General features: G+C 42.1%; 1 protein-coding gene across 1 annotated transcript in view; it reads left to right on the forward strand.

The window, feature by feature from the left end:
- Positions 1–24,812, forward strand: part of LOC111219206 (transcription initiation factor TFIID subunit 4-like) — an 81,625-nt gene that overhangs the window by 27,324 nt on the left and 29,489 nt on the right. Inside the window, exons 11-14 of the mRNA XM_022741822.1 lie at positions 1,610–1,779; positions 8,270–8,400; positions 12,226–12,351; positions 16,994–17,050. Coding sequence (XP_022597543.1) covers positions 1,610–1,779; positions 8,270–8,400; positions 12,226–12,351; positions 16,994–17,050 — 484 coding nt within the window. The remainder of the gene's footprint in view (positions 1–1,609; positions 1,780–8,269; positions 8,401–12,225; positions 12,352–16,993; positions 17,051–24,812) is intronic.

Raw genomic sequence — 24,812 nt, forward strand, 5'->3', positions numbered from 1 at the left:
AGGTGCACAGCCTGAGGTGCGGCACAGGGTATAATCCAATGTATCCATGCTTGTGTTGTTGTGTAGATTCTCTCTGTGAAGTCATAATTAGACTGAGTGCTAGAGGAGAGGAGGAAAAGAGGAGAGAAGGTAGAGGTGTGTGAGATTCAGGGAGCTGCTCTAATTGTCTTTGTCAACCTCCTGCCGTGGTGTCAAGTTTCATATCGGCTCTCTGTGGCCGCACCAAGGAGCAGGAGGGCCTCGGCGGGGTGGAGTTGGCTGACGGTGTGTGCCCGCGCACATGCACTTGAAAGAACTCAGGGGCTCTCACTGCGCACACACACACAAAAACACAGCGACACATGCACAGGCACTGTCGCAACCGACGACGGTGGCATGAACGTAAATGACTGTGGAGGTGAGCCAGTGAGTGGCGAGAGGCCACTCTGTGTGTGTTCTGCGGTTCTTTGTTCCCTCCGTCAAAGCCACTCAGAAAATCCGCTGCTTGCTCTGGGCCAGTCCTGTAAGCACAACACGTCACCGCTCTGCTAATTCAGGCCAGAATCAGAGTCATGACTTGCCAAGTACAATGATTGTGAAGGAATTTGTCTTTGTGACAACTCAACAAAGAGAGTCGCTGCCTTTAAAGGATGTGTGGAGCTTATTGACTGTCAAAGGCAATGACCCAATCACAATTTCTGCATGTTTGCCTCCTCTATGTCTCTGCTAATATGTAAACAAAGTGAAGTCAACATTATAGCTGTGAGAAATGACCAGCACATCAAGAAAATACATTGCCAAGTGTGGCAAAGCGGTGAGCAAATAGAGTTTGCTGACATTAGCTAGATTCATCACAGCTTGGTGCCAATCCTCAGGAGCATCTTTATCGAGCTAAACTCCAACCAAACGCTCTTCATCTCCCTGCCTCTGCGAGTGTTGACACAAATAGACCCTGGAATGGGAATACTGTGCCATTATGACCGAAGCATAGCCCTGTGTAACAAAACCTATGCATAACTTCATCCGAGAAAATATTCATGAATAAAAACAAGGCAAGGGATATATGTTGATAATAATAGGGCATGAATACTGATATGGAGTGAGGGTTTACAAAGCTTTTACTCCATGCCTGAACTGAATTCTTTTTCTTTACTGGATAAATGACCATTTGACCATTTCCCCCTGCACTGCAGACTTTGTTCCTGCTAACAGACGGGATGTAGACAGTGTAGACACACCAACCAGTAGGAGTCACTAATGCTGCGACAAGGACACAATCCCTATAGACAACTTCCCGAGTGGGGCCCCTTTTCCCCTGCGCTATCCGAATTTAGTAACTTTACCTTTAGTTCACCCTGAACTGGTGCAAATAAAAAAAAGTAGCTTGTACCATTCATTAGAGTCTGTTTAATGTCTCGAAATCTATAATCCTGACCAGAGAAGTGGCATTGAACGTGCCACGATAAAATACATATGTTTCTGTTTGGAGGTTTGCAAAAGATTTGTGTACATTTGTGCAAACATCATTGGGTCCTAAACGCCAACAAACCCAACTTAATACACTTGGGCCTATGTAGGAGGACATATTTTCTATTGTATGTATTTTGCTGATATTCTGTCTATGTTTTAGGGATGATGATGACATCAATGACGTGGCCTCCATGGCCGGCGTGAACCTGAACGAGGAGAGCGCCAGAATACTCGCCACCAACTCGGAGCTAGTGGGAACGCAAATCCGCTCATGCAAAGACGAGGCCTTTCTCCACCCAGGGCTGCTACACCGACGAATTCTGGAAACAGGTAAGATATATGTGCATTGCCCAATATGTGATGTAACACAGAAATTCTTCAACATTTACCTTTTGGATATTTTGATGAATTCCGGCCTCTCAGAGAAAAAAAGAGGTTATTATAGCAGCAGGAAGAATCTTAATGTTATACCAATGTACCCCCACCCTACCACTCTAAAAACACAATCCAAAGCTGAGTTTCCAGGCTGTGGTGGTGATGAAATCACTATCTGTTGTCTTTTGCGTTAGGAACATGTTGTTTCTGTGTTTAGAGTGTCATCACTAAAGACAGTTTTGATTTTCTCTCCGTCAGTGGTTCAGGCTGAGCCTTTTCTTGTTTGGCCTCGGTTTAAATTTGATACACTTAACAATTCTTTCACCTCCTTTAATGAATTCTTCAGTGGCTGTCTGAACTCACTGGACCCCAGGCACACACATAAATACTTTATGGGTTTGTCTTTTGAAGGCTGGCTGTCAGATTGTCCTCTGGACTAAAGGAACAGAGTTTAGAGGAATGAGACTTGGCAGCGAGATTTCTTTTTAGTGGATCTTGACACTGTGATAGCACACACGGTATTGCATGTGCTAATCGATACAGGCGGAGACGTCTTGGTTCTTATTTGCAGTATCACATGCGAGTGATAGTGTCTTCATTACCTCTTTTTGCTACCGGCACTCAGCTTTATTGCTTGAAATATACTTTAGGCTCTCGCTGCACAGTGAAACCTGTGAAAACGAATAATGAGCGTTATTACTCAAAATAAACCTGTGCCTAGCATCTAGATCAAAAAACACACAGCGTAATTCCACGTGACGGGGAGTCTAGCGCCCTCATCTTGTTTCATCTCAATTAAAGTATCTTTAGTGTTGCACGGGGACCTGCGGGTCATGTTCCGTTACGTGGACTCTTGGCGTGGTTGTTATCCCGTCACCTCGGGGCAGAGGGGTTGTTTAAAAATATAAATCTTTCCTCAGGGGGGGCACGCAGCGTGATACAGGGCAGGAAGCTAGGGCGCCCCCTGCTGGGGAAGTGGCACTTATGCAGCTCTGTTGTGTCAGTGATTGGCCTCTCCACGCTCCCAGCTGACAGCAGTCCGAGGGAGGCTCCCCCGGCCTGCCAGCTCCACTCAATCAGAAAGCCTCGGCTGCTCCTCTTTACTGTACAGGCACCAAGTTCCACTCTGCTCTGCCTTCTCGTTTACTGCTGAACACCCCACAACATCTTCACTGTGACCATCACTGACCTATTTTTGCCCCACAAAAAAGATTCTAGGGCTGATCCTGTGAATCATAGGAGAAATAATAGTTCACTTTTTCCTTATCTTTGTCACCGTCTTTATTTTTAAATCAGTGGAAATGTCCTGATTGCCCATTTTTTACCCCACTTTATTTTCCTCCCTCTCTTTATGAATGCTGATATCAGGAGAGGATGCTGGCTGCCTCTTTCTATCTTCTTCTGTGTTTTCGTCTTTACATCTCTCTGCGTCTCGTTTCCTCTCCTCTCTTATTTATCCCCTCCAAACAAACACTTGTGCCGCCCTCCTCTCCCAAACCTCTCTCTCCTTCCCCTCATAATTCTTTGGGCTTGTCCTTGAGGTTGGTGGTGGGTGGGGATGGGGGATTTGGTGGTGGTGATGGGAGGTTGCGAAACAGCACTCCACCCCCCCATCTCAGGAACCAGAACACAGGCACAGCTGGAGCTCTCTAGAAAAACTCCTCAAAGTAATGATAGTCCACTGGTACCTTTAAGTTCTGACTTCACACACACACACACACACACACACACACACACACACACACACACACACACACACACACACAAACACACACACACACACACACATACACACACACACACATACATACACACATGCACATGTCGTGTATACATGCACTTGGGCTGATCACCTACACAGACACAAGCAGACAGTAAAAGACAAATAGTCAAATTCTAAGACTTTGAAAAATATTAAAACAAGCTTCCATGCGTGGAATATTACCTCCAAATCTTTCTCAAATGTATCTTGATAGCACAATTTAATGGCTCAAAGGAAATAATAGCATTGACACGAAAACTGGTTTATTCTCTTTTGGATTTCGTGTGTCTTCTGGAGCATGATTTCCTGGTAGATGCACAGTGGGGTCCAAATGGGAAAGTGGTCTCTAACCTTCTGTACATGATTCACTTTCAAAACAAAGCTAGTGCCTCATGCTGTATTCGCATCATGTCAGCTTTACCATGAAACTCGCATGAGCTGCTGCTGGGGAAAACAGTGGTCAACACAAACATGTCAGTCTTCAAGTTGCAAGACTTGAACTCTTGGCTTCTCGGATTCAGTAATAGTGGAGTACATTTAACTTAATTAATTGTACATTTACTGTCTTACTGTCTCTAAACAAATTATATTCAGTTTTTTCTGTTTTCCTGTCATATCAGTAGCATCTTTTTTTCTTTTTTTATTTGCTCTGTTAATTTTTTTTTATCTGTTTTGAATGCACTTCCTGTTGACAAGCCAAGCCAAATCAGATATATGAAGCAAGATACTAAGACATACTTGAATGCAAGGATCTTTTCTTATTTCCATTATTGATAATCTGTTGGTCACAGGCAAGCAAGGCTGTCCTAAAACCTGTTAGGACGCTTCACAGACAAGCCCTTAAAGTCCTGGACAGGAAGTCACAGCAGTACCACCATTGTGATATACTTTCCGTTAAATATAAAATGTTGAACTTTGGCAGCTTAATTCTATATTCAGACGTACGTTTAATGCATAAGATTATACATAATGATCCTCCTCCTACAGTCTCAAAACTATTATTAAGCAATTGTCAAGTTACGTAACTTGTAAAACGCAAATACATGCGGAATGATTTGTATTTGTAAATCTATATCTGTATCTATGACTCAGGTTTTCCACTGAAATATATTTGTGAATCTCAACCTATTTGTGTGGATCCTTTTGAGACAAAATTCAAAAATGCTGGAGCACCAAGTGCTTTCTTGTTGATGTTAATACATAACTTCATTTTCCATTAAAATTCCAAGTTGACTTACAAAAGATGATATTCGAGTTGTAAATTAGAAGTACAGATACGGATACAGATCATCTGCATTTATTTGTGGGTTGTGTTTTACGAGACACTAGTCACGTGACATTCTACAAGTCACATGCTCCCTGCATTTGTGGATTTTGTGTGAAATGGTGCAGTAAAACAGTCTCAAAAGGATCCACGGGAATAGGTGGAGATTCAAAAATATATTTCCACAAGATGGGTGGAGATCAGGGTGCTTGAAACGAGACACCGCCTGGTTATGAAACCTCTGGTTCGGGAGAAACCAAGAGGTCATTAGCATTTGCTAAGTCTACATTGGTCTGCATGAGTTGTAAATCTGGAAAAAGCTTATGACCATGTTCAGCACCTTTGCTTTGTTAGTACGGGGTTCAGGAGTTGCTTTTGTGAGCCATTTGTCCGTTTTTGTTTGCTCGGAGACAGAGCTGTGTTTTATTCTTGGCATCATGACTGGAACAAGGATATGACTTGGGGCTGTGGCATCTCAGCTATTTGAAAATGGTGTGGTCCTTGTGGCTTTATTAGACCTTGACTCCTGATGTGCAGTTGAGAAGATTTCAGCTGAGTTTACTGTGGTCTGGAGGGATGAAGCACATGTAACTCTGAGATCGTGGTTGTCTCTCAGAAAAAGGTGAATTTCTCAATCCAGGTGAGCAAAAGTAGCAGCCCTAAGTGGAGCTCAGGTATCTGAGGGTCCTGTGTTATTCTGTGTTTGTGGGCAGAGCGTAAAGCAGACAATGAAAGTTATGTCAAAAGCAGCAAATTAAAGCTACTCTAAGAATCACACAGTGAAAGGTATAATAGATATAAACAAGCATAGATGGCTCGTTCAGGACCTTTTCCATGTTCACTGCCAGCTACTTTTCAGGGGAACCCTTGTTGCTATGGATACCAGTCATTTCTATACTAAATAAATATTCAAGTTACCAGGCCTCAATGCAGATTTTGCCTCTCCATGGGATTGTGTTGGAAATGATGGGCAGGCAGCTACTGCATAAAAATCTATTGTGGTATCAAACATTCGACAGTTTTTGTGTGATCTCTAGACGAGTTTAGGGCGAAGCAGAATTAGTGACCAAATACACAAATTACATATTGTGACAATCGATGATTTACTTGTTGAAAATATCTCCTACAATTCATTGTCTTCATAATTCTTACTTCATTCTCACCATAGAAACATGTAAACGAAGGTGGTGAAGGGAAAGGAAAATTAAAAGCAGATTGAATCTTAAGGCGTTCATACTTTACACATCTGCATAACGGTGGTGCCTCACCCAAAATTTGATGTGATTGACTGACTTGACTTGTGGTTAGTAACAGATGCCCAAGCACCATGTCTCCCCTTAAAACAAGCTGCCATTTTGCTTTTCACTTCACTCGTGCAGTTGGCATGCGGCTCTGTCAAAATTTACCAAAAATGACGTTCGATTAATCCCTCTAAAAAACACATCGCTGTAAACTGTTCATCTTATTTTTGAGTGTAATGTCCATAAGAAGGGAGACTGATACAACGAGAGACTAAGTATTGTGTAGATGCTCATTTGTTTGCATATTTTCGAGCCGTGCCCTCAGGTTGCTAGTGCTGGAATGGTAGGCTAGGCTAACTGTAGCTTATATAGCTTGTGTGTGAGGTTCCACAATTTTGCAGTCTACCGAGTAGATTGCTCAGAGTGCAACTCACTCTCTGTTTCCAAGTTTGGTTGTGAACTCAGCCATCATTATGGCAGCTTGACCTATATTTAATTTTCAATCTGTGAAAGTGACGTTGTGTGAGTCCAGGCCCGCACGAGAACTCGTGAGGCACACAGCCTCGAATATTCATATTCACAATTGAATGTCTTCTTTTATATCTCGATTATATAATAGAATTTAGAGTATTTGTTCAAAGCTCTAGCATGCATATAGGCATGTATGATAAATTAGTTTTGCACAGGTCATGAAATTAACCATTGGTAGGAACTGGAAATGTTTTGGGCACATTAGTTGAAACGTGAGCACACCACACCATATATGTGACCATCAGCATGCAGACATGTTCACAATGACAACGCTACATGCTGATGTTAAGCAGGTAAAATGTTAACCATGTTCACTATCTTAGCATATTAACATGTTAACATTCCCTTGTAACAACGTTCAGCTGAGGCTGATGGGAATGTTAAAAAAAATGCAAAAAGTGAAGATGTCACAGCCTTTGATTCGTGTCATTCCTGTTATCTTTTGTTTCTTTCCAGTATGAATTCCACTAAATATTAAAGCTGTCCAGTTCATTAGTCTGTTTTTAGCTGTGTTATGGGCCTTTTTTTCTAGGTGAATGTTAATGATTTGTATCATTACAAGCGGAGGAATGTGTTTTTGCTCACAGAAATGTGTCTCTCTCTGGCTAATTCTCTTAAACTTTCTCTGAAATATTAATGTCCCTGAAAGATCTTATTTTTTAAGGAAGCAGAGGCCTATTAGTGTTTTTCCCTGACCTTGTGACATTGCCACTTGTATTGCCACCGTAATTATAAGGCTAACAGGGCTTCCTCCATCTATTTCAAAGCTCGAGCTGGTGAGGAGTATATGTATTGTTCCGCTGATTTAAATAATTGGTGTGGTTTACTTAAAAGGGTGCCAGAGAGAAAATTATGTTAATGGAATAATTTAAAAGGAAGTTGGAAACAGATAGTAACCCTACCAAAGTCTGTCCGCCTCTCTTTTGTTATGACTTCAGATGAGTTTTGCTCCAAGGAAACTAAATTATCCTTCTCCTACGAAAAGAGATGGTCAATGTCGTTTACACACTTGAAGGAGCTTAGCTAGTAAAGCCACTTTGGAATTTGCACTAAGACTGTGAAACAAATTAACTTCCTGTGTGATGAGTCCTATTTCTGCGAGTTAATTGCTAACACTAATCCAGACAGTTGAATGTGTGTGAATGTGTAAGAGTGGAGGTACTGAATAGAGGTTGTGGGCTTCTTTTGGTGTGTTTTTACAAGTTGTTTGGGTGTGTGTGTGTGTTGCTCTCAGAAACAATTACCATCTACCTGCTTAGCTGTTGTTTTTCTCAAAAAGGCAAACTGTGAAAGCAAGAGAAGTGATGATAAAACAGTCACTTCCAACCTCTTTATCCCTTTAGTACAACAAAAGTGAGGACTGAGGTTGTGTTATAAAAGTCCTAGATGATAAAGTAAGAAGAACAGTGTTTTAATGACGACTGAATCAGGGAGGTGAATGAAAAATCTGTGCTTGATAATGAGAAGGAAAATAACTGATTCTATCTGTTGTGTGAGAAAGAGGTATCGAATTGATGCTTATGATTCACTGATTGCAAAAGTGTCATCTTGGCCTGTATGTGTGTGTGTGTGTGTGTGTGTTTTGTGTGTGTGTGTGTGTGTGTGTGTGTGTGTGTGTGTGTGTGTGTGTGTGTCCGTCCTTCACAGCTAAGAAGTTTGGAGTCACAGAGGTCCCCATGGAGGCTGTAACATTCATCTCACACGCCACACAGTCACGACTTCGCACTGTGGTAGAAAAGGTTTCGACTATCGCACAGCACCGACTGGACTCCTGTAAGGTAGGAAGAATTCACACACACATGCCCCTACACACAAAACACCAGTGTAAAAGTCAATCTATGCCTTTTTTGTAATTTATTCTTATTGATTATCTTAAACCCAATCTATTTCCAATCAGTTTTTTATTGTAACTCACTGAGCTTTATGTTAACCTGTTAACTAACATAAAGCTGACACTCACACACCAGGGCTATCACTCTCTTTTTTGATCAAGCCTGATAAAACATTAAATATTAGATCTGCAGCCATCTGTATGAATTCAAAATTCTCATTGTGTAAGCAAACAGGCCGCGCCTTGTACTCCAGCAGAAGGTAATGGCAGGTCAATGGTGCAATTTTTTGTTCACCCAAGTTGAACTAGATGCAAAAAAATTCACATGGATTTACTTCGCCTCTGCAAGTGAATCCACTAACTGTGGCAATTCCACTGGAACTGGAAAGAATTGAAATGCTGGTCTGACCAGGTCTTTCCCCTTGAACTCACTGCTGCTAATCAGCATCCACTTCTCTACTCCTTCTACTATTTTGCTATGTAGTAATGTAATCGACAACATAAACTATCAGTATTTCCATAATGAGGGGTCAATCACCACCTCCCTCTCAAACTGGGTGGGCATCAGAGAGCGCGCAATTTTGCAGGTCAAATTTCGCTCCGGTTGAATTTGGTGCGGAGCAAACAAGACAGGGTCAGTTTGTGAGCAGCAGTGGAAACCTCTTGCTCTGTTTCTCACTGAAAAGAATGGGGAGTGAAATCTGCAGTGGCGGGATACTGTGGGACAGGCCGTGTGGGTTGCATGCAAAATAACTTGAATTGATTGGATCATATCAAACAAATCTATAATTATTAACTTTTTTTTATAAAGAAACACTATTGACATCAGTTAAAACACACACAAAATGTGTGTTCCTACTTCAAAATCCTGGAGAATCATCCCAGAGAAAGCCAACATGCTTATTTTTGTAAACATGAATTATTCATAAAAAGGGCAGGAGAGATGGCACATTACTATGAAGTACTGTTGAAAGAAATTGATAAATATCAGTATCAATAAGTAACAGTAACAGAATCACATTATATGTGCCCTGTACTTTGGGATGAAGCAAACTAGATGATGTCAAAGTTTAGTTATGAATCTGTTATTATGTTAAATGTGTGGCTTGAACCCGGGCAGCTGTTTACATACATGGACAGATATTTATGTAACAAAATATACAATAAACATTGGATTAAAGACTCTGAGGGGATATTAAATCAGACGAGATGGGAAAGAAACTTCATCGGGGACACTGAAGCACACACACACATAAACACATAAACTCAATTATGGACACACATGAATTGCTCCCCACATCCACACACACAGACACACAGCGGCATGAAACGCGCTTTCTCTCCCACACATAAACTCACAAGCAAAAAATGTGCGTTTACAAATAACATAAACACATAAAAGTTAATATGAGAAATTGTCTTTACCCTGAAGTTGATAAACAGGTGAGCTCAGACTTTTTCAGTCAGTCAGTCAAAACTTTGCGTCTGTGTACACCTGCACACTTTTCTCATTATTGGTCGCTTTATCTCTCGTCGCTCTTGAATGTAACTATATAACCGCATTTAATTGGTGTACATTAAAGCGTAAACCCATCTCAACTACAAGCCTAAATCTTGACATTGTTGGGAGAACTGGGGGGAAACTTTGAAAATGTGTTTTTTCCTGACGCCAAGGCGGGAGGATGAGGAGCAGGGAGGAAGAGCATGGCTACAGTTGTCCCCATCTTGTTTTGTGCTTCTTCTTCTTTCTGTTCGTTCTTTTCCTTTTTTGTGGTTTTGTAAATGAGGTGTGTGTGAGAGAGGCATGAAGCTCTGTGAAGTCACTCTGTTGACATCAGCGAAAAAAAGAAAAAAAAAAGAGAAAAGACCAAAAGACGAAGCGGCCTTAAAGAGCAACCGGGCTTCGGCAGCGGCGGCAGGAGCTACGGCAAGAGTGCAGGCTCAGCGCTGCAACAAAGAGGAGGGAGACTGGATGAGAGAGAGAGAGAAAGAGGGGGGTTGGAGGGGTGCTGGCGATGAGCCTCCTCTGATGTGTCTTTGTGCTCTGTGCCACCCAGCTCTGTTCATCCACTCATGGAAACACACACACACACACACGCACACAGACCTGACACACACACAGATGGAAGAGAGAGTGATATAGAAACCAAGTGCAAGAGGAGAACAGATCTGCACAGGAGATGTACAGACGTACGCACACAAACATGTGAAATAAGCAATTATCCTATTAACTTTTGATGACCTACAAAAGTTGTTGTTACACTTGCCTTTCCTTTTTCCCAAGTGGGAGGTGATGCTCCAATGCAAAGAGAAGCGTCGTCTGTAAATAGAAAAAGTTTGTGTGTTGTCGTCTGTTGACGTGTTCTGTCTGCTGCTGCTCCACTTCAACTGTATCCGAAAGTTTGGATTCTTTGTTTAACCATGACAATATTTTAAGGTTTATCGGCAGGGCATGCCTGACTTATTTATTGTAATCCATGATAGTAACCATAGATTTTAATGGCGGCCGTCCACTGCGCTTTTGTGTGACTGATTTAAACAATGTGTTGTTTCGCCAGCCCAAAGTAACAGCTCTGCGTTAGAGGATAGTATCGCCGTAATTTCAACCAGTGCGCACAATCAGTTCAACCTACTCTTGACATGTTTTATTGATTTAGAATCAGAAAAATGTATTTAAACTTTTACTATATTAAAGTCATTAAAAATTGCAAACTGCAAGTAAAATTATAATGAAGACCACTTCATGCATCTTCCCATGAAGCACACTTAATTACTATCACACAAGTCTCATAAAACTTTTTTGGCAGTTTGCTCTCCATCTGTCCGGCTTTCTCTCCTCTCTGTCTTGTGTTGCGTCTCCTCTTAGCTCAGTGGCTGCTCTGTTTGGCATGACCATGTTTCCAACACAGGACTTACATTCAATGTGGACCAGTGCTGAAATGATTCATCTGTTAGCCAATCAACAAAAAATTGATCTGCCGCAATTCTACAATCGATGAATCATCTAAGTCATTTTTCAAGGACATTGGCTAAAAAACTCTACAGTTTTTCTAATGTGAAGATGGAGATGATTTTCTATGTTTTGTGTCATGACAAATTTAATATCTCTGGGGTAAAGGCTGTTGGCTGTGTAAGGGATTTGAAAGGATTTGAAACAGAGCCCAATCATTTTGGCAAAATGACAAGCTGTGATTGGCAATTGGCAATTTTCTGACACATAATAGAGTTAAAGATGGATCGATTAATCAAATAAAATTCACGGATTAATCGATAATTGAAATAATCACTAGTTGTGGACTTGACTGTGGAACAACAGTCGTATCAGAACTGATTATTCATCTACTATTCACTGCTATTGTGAGAGCCCCTTAACGTGTAGCAATAACTACTGTTTTAGGGGTGGACTCTAATTATTGAATTATTCGGTGATTGGTGGAGACATGTTTTATCCTGTCAAAGTAGATTTCTTAATTCTATGACTTTCTCAATTTTCTGCCATTGATGTTCGACAAATATCTAACTACCATGCTCTGTTCTTATCCTCCTTTGGTCAAACAGATCATCTAGATCACCAGTAGCAGTTTGTTTACAATAGGTGATGAAATTTTTCTTTTACTGTTGAGATCGTTCACTGTGTGTAGATGGACTGATGGCTTTCTTAAAGTTCTAATATTTGTGGCCGAAGCGTCGGAAGCGGTCACCGAATGGGACTCTGATTTTTTTTTTCCCAGCTGTTACCGTTGCAGTGATGTTCTCTCTATCTGCCTGTCAGGACGATGAATGCTACGAGCAGTCTGCAGACGTTCGCTCTCAGCTCCGCTTCTTCGAGCAGCTGGAGAGAATCGAGAAGCAGAGGAAGGACGAGCAGGAGAGAGAGATCCTGTTGAAAGCCGCTAAAGTAAGTTATTGTCACCTCGCCATCCTGCTATGTGTGTGTGTGTGTGTGTTTGTGTGTTTGTGTGTGAGAGAGAGAGAGAGAGAGAGAGAGAGAGTTGTTATGTCCCAATGCAACAGTGTGTGCTTGTGTATTGGTGTGTGTATATGTGTGTGCATGTTGCTCCTGCGCAGGCCCTGACAGATGAATTAGAGTGTGACACCAGTGGATGAAGTGACCTCCCTGTGTCCTCCCAGGCTCCTGGCCCCAGGGCTCCTCTGTCCTGGCTCTTCCTCCCCGGACACAACGAGGAGGAGGAGGAGGAGGAGGAGGAGGAGGAGGGCGGGTGGGGGACCCCGCACACTACGCAACCCTCATGCACCTGCCACACACACACACACACACACACACACACACAGCGCCACGTACAACCTACAAAACATCCCTCTTTCACAAGCCTTGACAGCTCAGGTGAAACAGAGCATCCGTTTTAAAAAGAGCACAGATTTGTCAGAGTGTCAGAAAAGCCAGCATGTGATTTCTCTATCTATCTATCTATCTATCTATCTATCTATCTATCTATCTATCTATCTATCTATCTATCTACCAGTATATACAGCTTTTACATAATATTGCTCTAAACATCTGGTATTAAGTAGACTCTTACCAGGAAAATTGCATTTTTCCAGCTGCAGTAACAGAGATTTGTTTAGAACAAACTGCATTAGTCATTATGAGCAGAGATAGCTGCTTAGTTTAAACTTTATGAATAGAAAGGCCAAGGAAAAATGCTCATAATACCTGCTGCACTGCTGAATGTACAACTCAAATATTACTACAGCAATAACTCTTTAGCACCAAAGCTGTTGCAAAAATACATTTAAAATTGCCGATGGCACAGATTAAGGTGGCAGTCAGAATACAAAAAGAAATCATCACTTAATCAACACATGCAGTTTTGCTGAAGTTGCGTGGATGTGGGGGAAGAGGGCCGCGCACTACATGCTGATGAGCTCCGTCACTTCAAACACAGTCGTAACTACAAGCAGTGCTTTTTCACTGCATCCTGAGTGATGGTGAAAGTTATTTTATGGACTTGTAATTAGTTAGGAAATGAGAGAAATGTAATTGTCGGTCATCATTTCAACAGTTACCAGCTGCTAACATCCACCGCCAAGTCAGAGAATTATTTAAAACGTCTGTAATAGAGTAAGGTCCATATCTAATATTAATCTACAGTCCTCAAAATTCATGGTGATTTCTTTCTCCTGGCTCCATTTCATGAGCTTTTTGTGGTAGATTGTTATTTACACTTTCAGCTGAAACTCAAGTGTAAATCACATGAAATGATATGATAGTAATAATCTCCAGTGTAGAGGGTGTAGCTTATACACTGACCCTCTGTTCTTTGCAAAATACTATACATTTATAGATTGATCATTGGTGCACAAAGCTCATAATAACTTGACACAATAAAATAAACCATATAGAAAGTGAATACCTGCACAAACATTCTAAGATGGTATTAAAACTACTTATTTCAAATACGGTCCTTGCATTGTTACCTGTCCACTACTCTAACTCGGTCCTGTGTGCGTGTAGAGACATTTGTTTATCAGTGAAAAGAGGTCTTCAAATTTGGAAAGATCACCACAGACCAAAAAAAAAAAAAAAAGAGAGAGAGAGAGAATCTTTTGTAAATGAAAATGCCCCACGGTGCAACATTAGCAGAAAGCTAGGTTAATTTAATTAATTTTGAATGGAGCCAATGTCCCACAGTAAAGATTCTCATTGCAGCACACCTCAGCGTCTTAATTGCATTATTACGCTCCAGTCCTGCCATGCAGGATATTAGAAAATCCTCTAGTTGATGAACACTGGCCACCAGACCTCATGACCTGTCTGTTTTTTCTGTTAGGAGAGACCAGATAGCCTCACTGCTGGTTGTGAAAAAAAAAAAAAAAAGACATTGCCTCAGCAGGAAACGACACCGTAAAGTGTGTTGTAAAAAAAAGGGATAGTTCAGCTTTTAGATCCTCTCTGTCAGTTTTTACTTCTACATGTTTGAACAGTGTAACTTTTAAACTGTGAAGAGCTCTCCTCATTAACAGGATTAGCGGAGAACTTTTGCAAATATCGCCAAGTTTGTGTAGGAAGAGCTGACCCCGGGGCTATTTGGCCTGCATGAGGATAGTTTGACTTCACCTCAGAGCCGTGTCTGTGGCTTTTTGGCTCTTATTGTCGTGGCGTTTCAGTTCAAGGAGAAGTTTGGAAAGCCAATTTTTGCCTGTTGATCGCTAAATTTACTACAACAACACACTGCCGGACAACAAGCTAGTAATGTTTCTACAACACTGCATGCTGATTCGTTGTTCATTATTGTACGGACACATGTATGTTCATCTGTTTATGGCTCTAATCCCTCTCAGTATCACAGGCTGATTTAAACGAGCACTTACTAATGATGTAACCTTGGATGCATCATTGGTCAATTTTTTTGTTGTTCAGTCACACTTTTTCTGTTTCTCTTACTCCAACTGCCAACTGTCCAAACCCTAAACGTCATATTTTGGCATTCATTCTTTAAAAACAGCTCCAAAAAGGCAAAAAAATTGACCTTTTTATTTGCACCCTCCATTTTTGACCAATGTTCAACGACCATACAGGGAGGAATCCATCACTGAATACATTATAAGCCTCAGAACGCTGTAATGTTATGCAGCCAGGAGACATATTGCATAAATGGCTTTTCTCGTTTTTTCTCGATATATGACTCCCCTGCTCTCGTGTAAAAACAGGAGTAAAGTAAGGCTTGACATTGGCTCTTTCATGGTTATTCATTTCGTTCATATTAATTTTATTGTATTTTTCATTATAAAGCAAATGAGAATAACCATATTTATAGATGTGCGTGTGATTACTGCAAGAGGAATAACAGGTCTCACCCACTGGACTCAATATGCAGGAGAATATATTGACAGAATATTCAAGTTGACTTTACTCTTTCCACATACAACCCACAGCTAAATGAAACAAGTACAACCCTCTGGTGGTTTTCATAAGTCATTCTGGGATATGTAAGAAAAGCAAAGTAAAAGTAGACACAACTGGTCGAGGTAGAAAAAAAAAATAAAAAAATTACAGCTCGTCATCACAAAATAACTCCCAAACCCAACAAAGCTTGTCAGCATGTCCCACCCAGTCCTCTTCTCCTCTTCTCCCCTCTGTAAGTGGGAAAACCAGGGCAGCTGACAGAGGAGATGTAAAGCATGCCAGTGGCACCGCTGCCCTTTGTAAACAGTCCATCTGTACCAACCCCTCCCACTCCTCCGTCCTGCCGCCACCCACCTCCCTGCCTGCCTCTCTGCCGCTCGAGCGCCAGCTAATTTGACCTCTTGAATAAGAAACCCACAAAAAATAATCCTCTCCACCCCCGTCTCCTCTCCTCCTCCTCCCCTTCACAACAATCCCTCCCCTCCTCTATGCCGTCCATTTAAAATATGACTCAAGTCTTGAGGGATGCTCCGGCCGACCGGAGGGCAAACACATTAGTCGTAGTTGAGATACCGACCAGTACGTGAACCGCCTGATATATTTAAAGCCAATTAGCAGGAAGGCTAGGAAGAGCAGCTCTTGGTGCTTAAGATGGAGAAGATGAAGAGAGGAAGGAGAGACAGGGACGTATGGGGTTGAGGTGGGAGTGGGGTGTCCAGCTTTGGAGGGAGGCGCAGCACCTGATCTGACTGATGTGGTATTAGAAGTAAAAAATTATTTATGAAACTAAAATAGATTTATAACTATATCATGAACAGACTGTACTGTAAAATATATTCAATAGACATTTTATTGCATAATCCATTCACAATTGTTTCACCTTTTGAATGGCGATTTAGAAGAGAACCATGATTATTTGTTTGCACAAAAATATTAGGAAGGTTTTCATGGACCTGACCTAATTTTGACTAATCCAGCCAAAATATAACTACACAGATTATGTCCAAACTCACAAAATAACTAACTGCATCCAGTTAGTGTGCAGAAACATAATCTGCCCGTATTGCCTGCAGTGGTCAGCCGTACATGTACATTTGGCCGTGTGGTGAAGGATTCCCAGGGACAAGTACATCCACCCAGATCTTGGCTGCTGATTAAAATAGAAGTGCTGTGTTGTTACGCCGGGGACATGCACACACACAGACACGCACAGCATTGGATAGCTACACTGGCTCACAGTGACACACACACACACACTAAGCCACTGCCACTGATACTCACCAACATCCTTTGCCCTGTGAGTGTCTGTGTGTGTGTGTGTGTGTGTGTGTGTGTGTGTGTGTGTGTGTGTGTGACTGTGTGTGTGTGCGTGTGTGCTGGCTCGTGCAGAATTTTTAATAACCTCTTTTGATTAGAATCCCCCTCCAGCGGCTTATTTAGGGCTGGATTTGGAGCGGGTTTAAAGGCCACTGCCCCCCGGGGGGCGCTCCATTGCACTTCTCTGAATTCAAATACGATGTCCTTGACACCTCTGTATCCTGTTCCCATTTTGCACTATTTTTGCTGCAGCAGCAACAGATGAGTAGAGTGGGGGGTGGGTAGGTGGTGGTGGTGGGGTGGGCTCCTTAAACCAGCTGTTAACCTGTGTTTCCCCCTCCCCTTTACTCCACAGAGTCGCTCCAGGCAAGAGGACCCAGAGCAAGCTCGACTGAAACAGAAAGCTAAGGAGGTAAGCTGCTGCGGAGATCATTACCCTTGACATTTCCCCGACTCCAGCGTATTAATTTTTCATGCCTCACTACATATGTAATGCCATTTAAAGTCGGACTTAAAAAAGTTTGAGGAATTATTCGCACCGATTGATGCCCGTGTGTGGAAAATTATTTTCTGTGAACGAAAGAGACTCTGCATTTCCTCCACCCTCTTCTTTTCTTTTTTTTTTTTTTCTCCGTCAATTTCAGCCTCTTCATCTCACACCAGTTTGAATTTTGACTAACTGTTGTATCATTCCTTCTCATCTCAGTCACTTTCGGCTCATTGGTGTCTTATCTTAGATTCACATTTGTTTTAATTTTGTTGTAACACAAAAGTATGATCTCTCAACCTCCTTGTGGTTTAAAAGAGATAAAAAATATATTTTCTGTTTATTTCTCTATGTAAATGAGTCCACCTGCAGAAATACATGATGTTCACTTATAAAACTGTATGGTGAATAAGGGTTTCAGACGTACCAGTCCATGCTCCACATTAACTTTTACTAATGCTAAGTACAAAGGCATAAAAAGAGTTATTTCCTTTTTCCAAGTAATAGGCCAAGGCACAACACGCTGCGTTGCAAACTGGGGAATGTTTCAACTGACTTCTTTTGGTTGTGCGGTGCTACATCTTCCTTATTTCAAGAGCGGGTCTTTGTATATAATAAAATTCCCGGTGGATTTCAGAAAGTAGACCACTCTTCTTTCAGTGGTTGGTTAATGTTGTTTACGCAAACAAAATAGTTCTGTCACAGCGGAAGATTGCATTTGTGTTTTTTTTTTTCTTTGTTTACTCCAGAATAACTTCACTGGGTGCTTTTAGTCCTTGGCTCGCAACAAGGATCAAGAGGATTGCGTGGAGCTTCCATAGAGTTGTCTGTATAGGCAGGAGGATAAAACAGGCACCATTCACCTGTTGTTGTTGTTGTTGTTGCTGATGTACAACTTAAGGAGTCACTTGCTCTCTTATTAAATTTATTCATGCAGGTAAAGTTTACTGAGCACGTATGCACTTTTCTCACCAACACCGTAATTTATACTCACACAGTTCTTCAGTTTTCCGCCTGACAGCTTCCCAGTGCAACCACTGTCTTTTAATGTGGACCTCTATATTTAGGTGTACACTGTAAATGCCTTGCTCAAGGGCAACTGAGAATTGTTTTGTGGGCAGGATTTTCTTCAACAGTCTGTGGTGTTGAACTCGTGACCCCTCAAGTGACGAGTGGACTCTCTCTTACCTCTGGCTACTGGCAGCGTTCTGTCTTTTCCCCTGCGTCTCTCCTGGACATTTCTTTCTAGCAACAGTGAGCCCTGCCGCAGTTTAAAACATTCACACTAGATCGCAGCCTACCCATAAGCCCCACATATGCAAATGAAGCAGCGTAATAGGCAGCGCGATAGGTTTGCCCCAGGGGCCATGTGATCAAAGTGGATCTCCTCCCTGTTAAGTGGCAGACCGCTCGTCATCTGGATACGGCCAGATTAGCGCCTCGTGAGGAGACGCAGTGTTGCACGTATGCACATTTTCATTTTCATCTGGAATTTTAAGAAGGTGGTTTGGAAGTTGTTACTTTATGTAATGCTTTCTCCCACTAGATAGAGATAAGGAAGACTCCCAGCCCCTTAACTGCCCCCCCCCCCCACACACACACACAACACCCCGCTTCCACCCTCCCTCACCTCTTTCTTTTTTGCTTAATGGCCGTCGTTTCTCAGCCCCCGTGCCTCTCCAGTTTTCATCACCTGACTGGCTCAAGGGGACAGAGCTGGCTGTTTGTGTCACTGCAGAGTCTGTCGGCAGCTCACACATCTGCGCAAATTTCATCAGGATAATGAGCCCGAGCTACTCTTCCAGGCGACGGGCAGAGGAGCCAGCCTCTCTTTAAGCCCCTGTCCCTGATCATGCACACACAGACACACACACACACACACACACACACACACACACACACACACACACACACACACACACACACACACACACACACACACACACACACATATACATACATATGCACACACACACACACAAAACAACCACCACCACCAAACAATCACCATTTTGGAGAGAAGGAATTACAGCGTGTTATATACTTGAGCTAAGTGTCGGCGTGTAAATTGGGCTGGTGCATGATTTGTTTTTAAAAAGGCAGGTGCAGTGTGTTGTGAAAATGCCGCTGCAGACCGGAGTCTAGTGCGAAGGCCGATGATCAGGAATTAACAGATAAGCAGCAAATAAATGGTATGAACCGTCAAGCTCAGGTTGAATGTCAAGTCAAAGCAATTTCATTTACATAACCCAAAATAAAGCCTCTGCCTCAAAGGGCTTTACAGTCTGCACAAGATGCAACACCTTCATCTTTAAACCACTGGATTTAGAAAAACTACACAAAAGAGGGGAGAAACCTCAGAGGAGCAACAGAGGAGGAATCAAACTTCCTATGTGTAGCCACAATCCTTCATCATACCCAGGTTTTAGTCGGTGAAAGTGTTTTGCTCTGTGACGGTGATATCGCTCACACCCTGTAGTTCCACACAGGCTACATCGCAGGTGCCTGAATGGCTAAATCACTAGCATTGCTTAGAGGCTCTCCTTTAGCCTGATAGCATAACAGTATTATTAGTTCTTACCTTTTCACAGTCCATAAACATGAACATGGTGACAATAAGGACAGGTTGGAAAAATATATATATAAGATCAAGTTTGGTTGAATAGATTTTTACCTCATAATCTAAAATGAGTGGGTGGTGGAACCCAGAGTCAATATAACACTGGGATCCAGTGTTATATATAGTGCAGTGACACTAAATGCTGTAAAATATGCCAAATAAGCTATTAGCACTACATGGATGTGAATATCACTGGATTACTTTGATACCAAACAAAAATTTAAAACTGTGATGATTCTCAGGCAAGTTCTGGAGTTATAAGGAACTTTCTTTTCCTGTGATTTCTGAGCAGATTTGTAGATGTTCATTTGCATCAGACATCACAGATATGGTATCTTTGGAAAAAGTAACTCCCATTAATCATCAGATATGATTGAATCATAACTTCGACAAGGAGTACAGCTTTTAATGCAAACTGCAGCGGTGAAGTGGTAAGTGTTACCATAACATCCCCCATGAGCTGTGTGCCATAGACACTGCTCCAACTGCTGACCCTGTTAATAACCAGGCCAAATCAGTGACCAGCCCACAATAATCAATTAAGTTTTGAACACTGTCATGCACCGGTTCCTTTCATCCTAACCCCCCCCCCCAGAGAGGCACACCTCACTGAATCGCCTGCTCTAGTGCCACCATCAGGCCAAAACTTCCACTTGAAACATGAGAAAGCAGATTGCTGTGCCGTTTATTGAACACATTCACGCTCCCTACTGGATGAACCCTTTTCGTTTTGGACAATCCATGAGCTTTCTGCTTGTTCCACCCTCAGGCCGAGATGTTAGCTTTGGTCACAAAATATCTCACAATCTAGCAAACACATGGCCATTAAGTTTACAGAGCTGAGTTTGTGCTACCGAGGCGAAACAATCTTTTTAAAATCATATTTAATGATTCCACTGCCTTTTCTCTAGATCTGACCTACAATGTTACCAGGAATACCAAAATCATCAGTGCACTGTTTTACTCAGTATTTTGGGGTATAATGAACATTGTAGGCTCTAGGTGTCTCCAGCAGGTCGTTTAGCCTTGTACATTTATTTTGCCAGGCCTCTAATTGTGTATTTCTATTTGCACCAGCAACCTACTGGTCAGATGGTCGCTGGCAGAGGTTTCACGTGAGAGAGGCAGAGCAGTCTAGTGCCTCTGTTTCCTCCATTCACTACCATTTGGCCGAAAGGTCAGATGGGCTATTTCAGAAATGCCCCCAGTGAAAATCAATGGGCAAATCGCGGAGCTCAGTTCCTGTTTGTTGTTGTTGTTAGTGGTGGGTCTGTGTGTTCTGTCTGTTCCATCACTGAGGCAGGAGGCCAGGCAATGCCTAATCATTGAGAGTGAGAGAATGAGAGAGAGAGAGACAGAGGGAATGAGACAGAGAGACAGAGACAAAGAGATGGAGAGAAAAGGAGACTTGAGGGGGGAGGAGGAAGAGGAGAGGGAGAGAGAGATAGAGAGGGAGTTAAGGCCAGTGGAGATACATCACAATGTCAGACACACAGACACACTGCAGCCACAGATTCATCATCGCAGCTGCGTCTGCAGGCACAAGTGGACGCAGGAAACGAGTGAACTGGAGGAAGAGGAGTGGAGAGAGGGCAGGAGAAGAGGGGTGAGAGAAGAGGGGAAAGACAAATTGGTTACTACAGCTGGCCAAAATCTGGCCAAAAGCTCCTGTTAGGGTCTGTTCAGCTGCAGAAGCAAACCATGTCGTGCCAATACCACTAATATTTCCACCGTATGGCACAGTTCATGTGGGCTGGTTAATCATATACTATTGCTTAAGCACTGTGCGCTCCCAAGTCCCACTGTGGTGCTAATTGGACAAATCAGTTTGACGTCACAAACATTAAAAAACCCACTTTGGGAAGCAGATGATTCTACAGATGCACAGCTACAGGTGAACAAGGACAAGTACAGTGAGGACAATATGAATCTGATATATTCACCACCTTAGTTAAGCTAAAGTAACATCAGAGCTGACACTTCGCTCACTGTTGTGATGGGCAGTGTCACTGGTTGTGTTATTTTCTACCTCTCCCCCCTCTGACTTAAAAAAAATATATATATATTATGAATGAATTTAGAACCACATTTATTTATAGAATATATAATTTACACAAATTCATATGAAAACAACTTTCAAACGGAGATTTGAAGTTCATTCTTGAGCTTGTAAACAGCAGTAGAGAAAACAATCAAACCACAAGGTCCGCTTTGAAGATCATGTGATACTGTATGACTGAACTCTCCAGAGCAACTACTAATTGGAAATAGTGGTGAGATTTATGGTGAGTTTTCTCAGTAGCTTCCTGATTATTGGTGTTATGAATATTTTTTGGCCAAAAGTGGAAGGTGCCTTTATTTTACATGTTAAATATTTTTCATTTATCTTTACTACAGCAAGTATTTTGAAATTACTGATTGAGATTAAAATTAAATTGATGTGACATCACCCACAGTTTTAAGTGAGGTATTCTAATCTACAGGAAATGTGAAGTTGAGAGAGAGAGAGAGAGAGAGAGAGAGAGATAAAGAATGACACCTAGACATGAACCAGAGAGGCTGTGGTTCATGGTCAGTGTCTTAACCCCTGAGCCACCAGGGGGCCTCTTTTAGGTTTCTTCGTAACAGTATGACATTAACCTCGCTTTAATGCCAAGATGTTTGAGGCCCCAGTCCCCCCAATGTAATGTCTTGAAAACTATAAATTATTCAGAAATGATTTATGGTAAATGCATTTTTTGAAAACCAATATAAAACAATCAAGAGACATAAAAACATGAGATCACTTTTGGTTGAGATGAGACAGCACTGCAGGTGAGCGGAGAGGGAAAGTAACACCACAGCAAGTGACCAAGTGCTAAAACTGAACATGCACATTTTCAGTATTTGATTCACATTCTCTCAGCCTGAGTCAACAGGACGAGTCCGTGGCGTGAGTGAGTGTAACACCATGTTGCTAGAAAGCAGCGAGGAGCGTAGTCAAGCTTCCCTGGATAAATAAAGGTTAAAAAATAGTTAACACAGTCTGTCTCCAACTGATAGCCCAATCACTGCCAGACCTTTAGATGATGTGTGAGGGAGTCCATGCTCTCCTCTCCTCTCTGCTCCTCTCCTCTCCTCTCTATTCTTTTCCCATTCCTCCACATTACCATTCCCTTGCAGCAACACTCCACTTCTTGCTCAGAGTGATTCCAGAAGACTTGTGTGTAACCGAGAGCTGTCCAATGGGATTCTCAGAGGTTTTTGTTAGAATAATTTTCCTCAAATATTTTTCTTCTTCAGGCATTGAGATTTTTTTTTTTTGCCCATTTTGATGCAGCAGCATTGCTTGAAATGTCTTGAACCTCCACCGAATTAATTCTGCACAAGCTCAACTTTGAACCTTTCATGGCTCCAATTAAAAGCCTGCAGTTATACGTCCTTCCTTGCTGTACGGACATATACTGTATGTTAAATCCTATGAATCAAATTAGACTAATATTCATGTGACATATGCACAACCCTGATCAAATTAAGCATATTAAGCCACGCTGCTCACATAATACAGAATTGTTCACATTAATGTACATGTTATTTAAATCACAATCCCTTTGCTCAGCCAGTATGCACCAGGCCTTAATGCACACATACGTGTTTCTTGATTGGCTAGGCATCCTCCACAAGTGACCAGGTCACTGAGAGACTGGAATCCACCCACACTTTCAGCCCCGACAGCCAGAGCCTCACACTTCTCCAGAGAGGAGAGGCTCTTGTGTGTCAGAGGACAATGTAGCAGACCCTTAGTTTTTATTAGGCCAGTTATATCTGCAAGTTCATAGGCTTTCATCCTCTGGCCCTCCACAAACTACTCTGCTCAAAGAGGCGCTCTCCCCCATTAGGCTGGCCCCGGGGCAAAAGCCTGCGACCCTCCTCCACGTTCTCTCCCTTTTCTGTGCTGACTTTCAAAGAGAATTCCTGCTGTTTTGTGTGTCCCACTTCATAGTTGTTATATTCTTGTCTTCTGGCCTCACTGATACACAATACCTTATAGATGTAGAGCAGCAGCATTTATGGTCAACAAGCACGAGTGTGATTAGAAGAACGTTATGCTCATGTACTTCACTGTTTCCCTTTTTTTTTTTTTCTTTTTTTTTTTACAAATTAGGTTTTGCTTTAGTTTAGCAGGTGTCCTTTTATTCAATATAATTTCAATTAGATTTTAATGTTTCAGAAAATGATACAAGATGTTGATGTGAATTTAATTATCACTTAAGAAAGGTCTGTTTTGTAGGTCCTCAAGATGTGCAGGCTACTAAACAGTACACTGTAACCCTATTTTTATTTGTTGCTTTGTTGTCGGTAGTCTCAACTTCAGTTTTTTTCTTCACCTCAAGACATATTACAAGAAAAAAAAAGAAGAAGCGGGCTTTAAAAGTACCTTTGGTGTTCCTGTGTGTTTTCGAATATTACAAAGTGCTGTAATGAGAAGGAAAACAACAAAAAAAAGGAGATTTTTTTGCCTCAGAGGGAGATAGCGACTCGTTCTCCTCGCTGTACAAGCCTGTAGGTTCACTTTTCTCTTTGTGAGCTGGAGCACTCCTTGGGACTCGAGCGACAGGGGAATTGGGCATGCTGAGCTATGCTGGTGGCGAGGTGCCAGCCTCCTGTGCCTGGGATATAAGTGAGAGGGAGGCAGGAGGCAGGACATGTTTCAATTAGGCAACAAACACCATGCACACGGAGGATAACAGAGAAGAAGAAAAAAAATCTCACCCTCACCAGCCAACTTCTCCCTTCTGACCTCTCCCAAAAACACACTTCCCTGAACCACTCTACCCCATTTTTTTCATCTAAAATCTGAGGTGTCATTTTTGTGGAATTCATATGGGAAGGACAGTAGTGAGGGTCTTTGTGAGGTGATGCTAAGTGTGCCAGCTCGGCCTGCATGTTTCCATTAGATTGTCATGTTGGCTAATTAGAGAGCGGCAGCATGATTCACCTTGTTAATTAGGAGGACTTGCACACCATGTGCCTGGGGGCGGTGTGGGGAAGAGGAGCCCAGCCTCAGAGCCTGCTAGTCGCCTGCTG

Source organism: Seriola dumerili, unplaced genomic scaffold (assembly GCF_002260705.1).
Source record: "Seriola dumerili isolate Sdu_G_001 unplaced genomic scaffold, Sdu_1.0 BDQW01000003.1, whole genome shotgun sequence".
NCBI classification, from domain to species: Eukaryota; Metazoa; Chordata; class Actinopteri; order Carangiformes; family Carangidae; genus Seriola; species Seriola dumerili.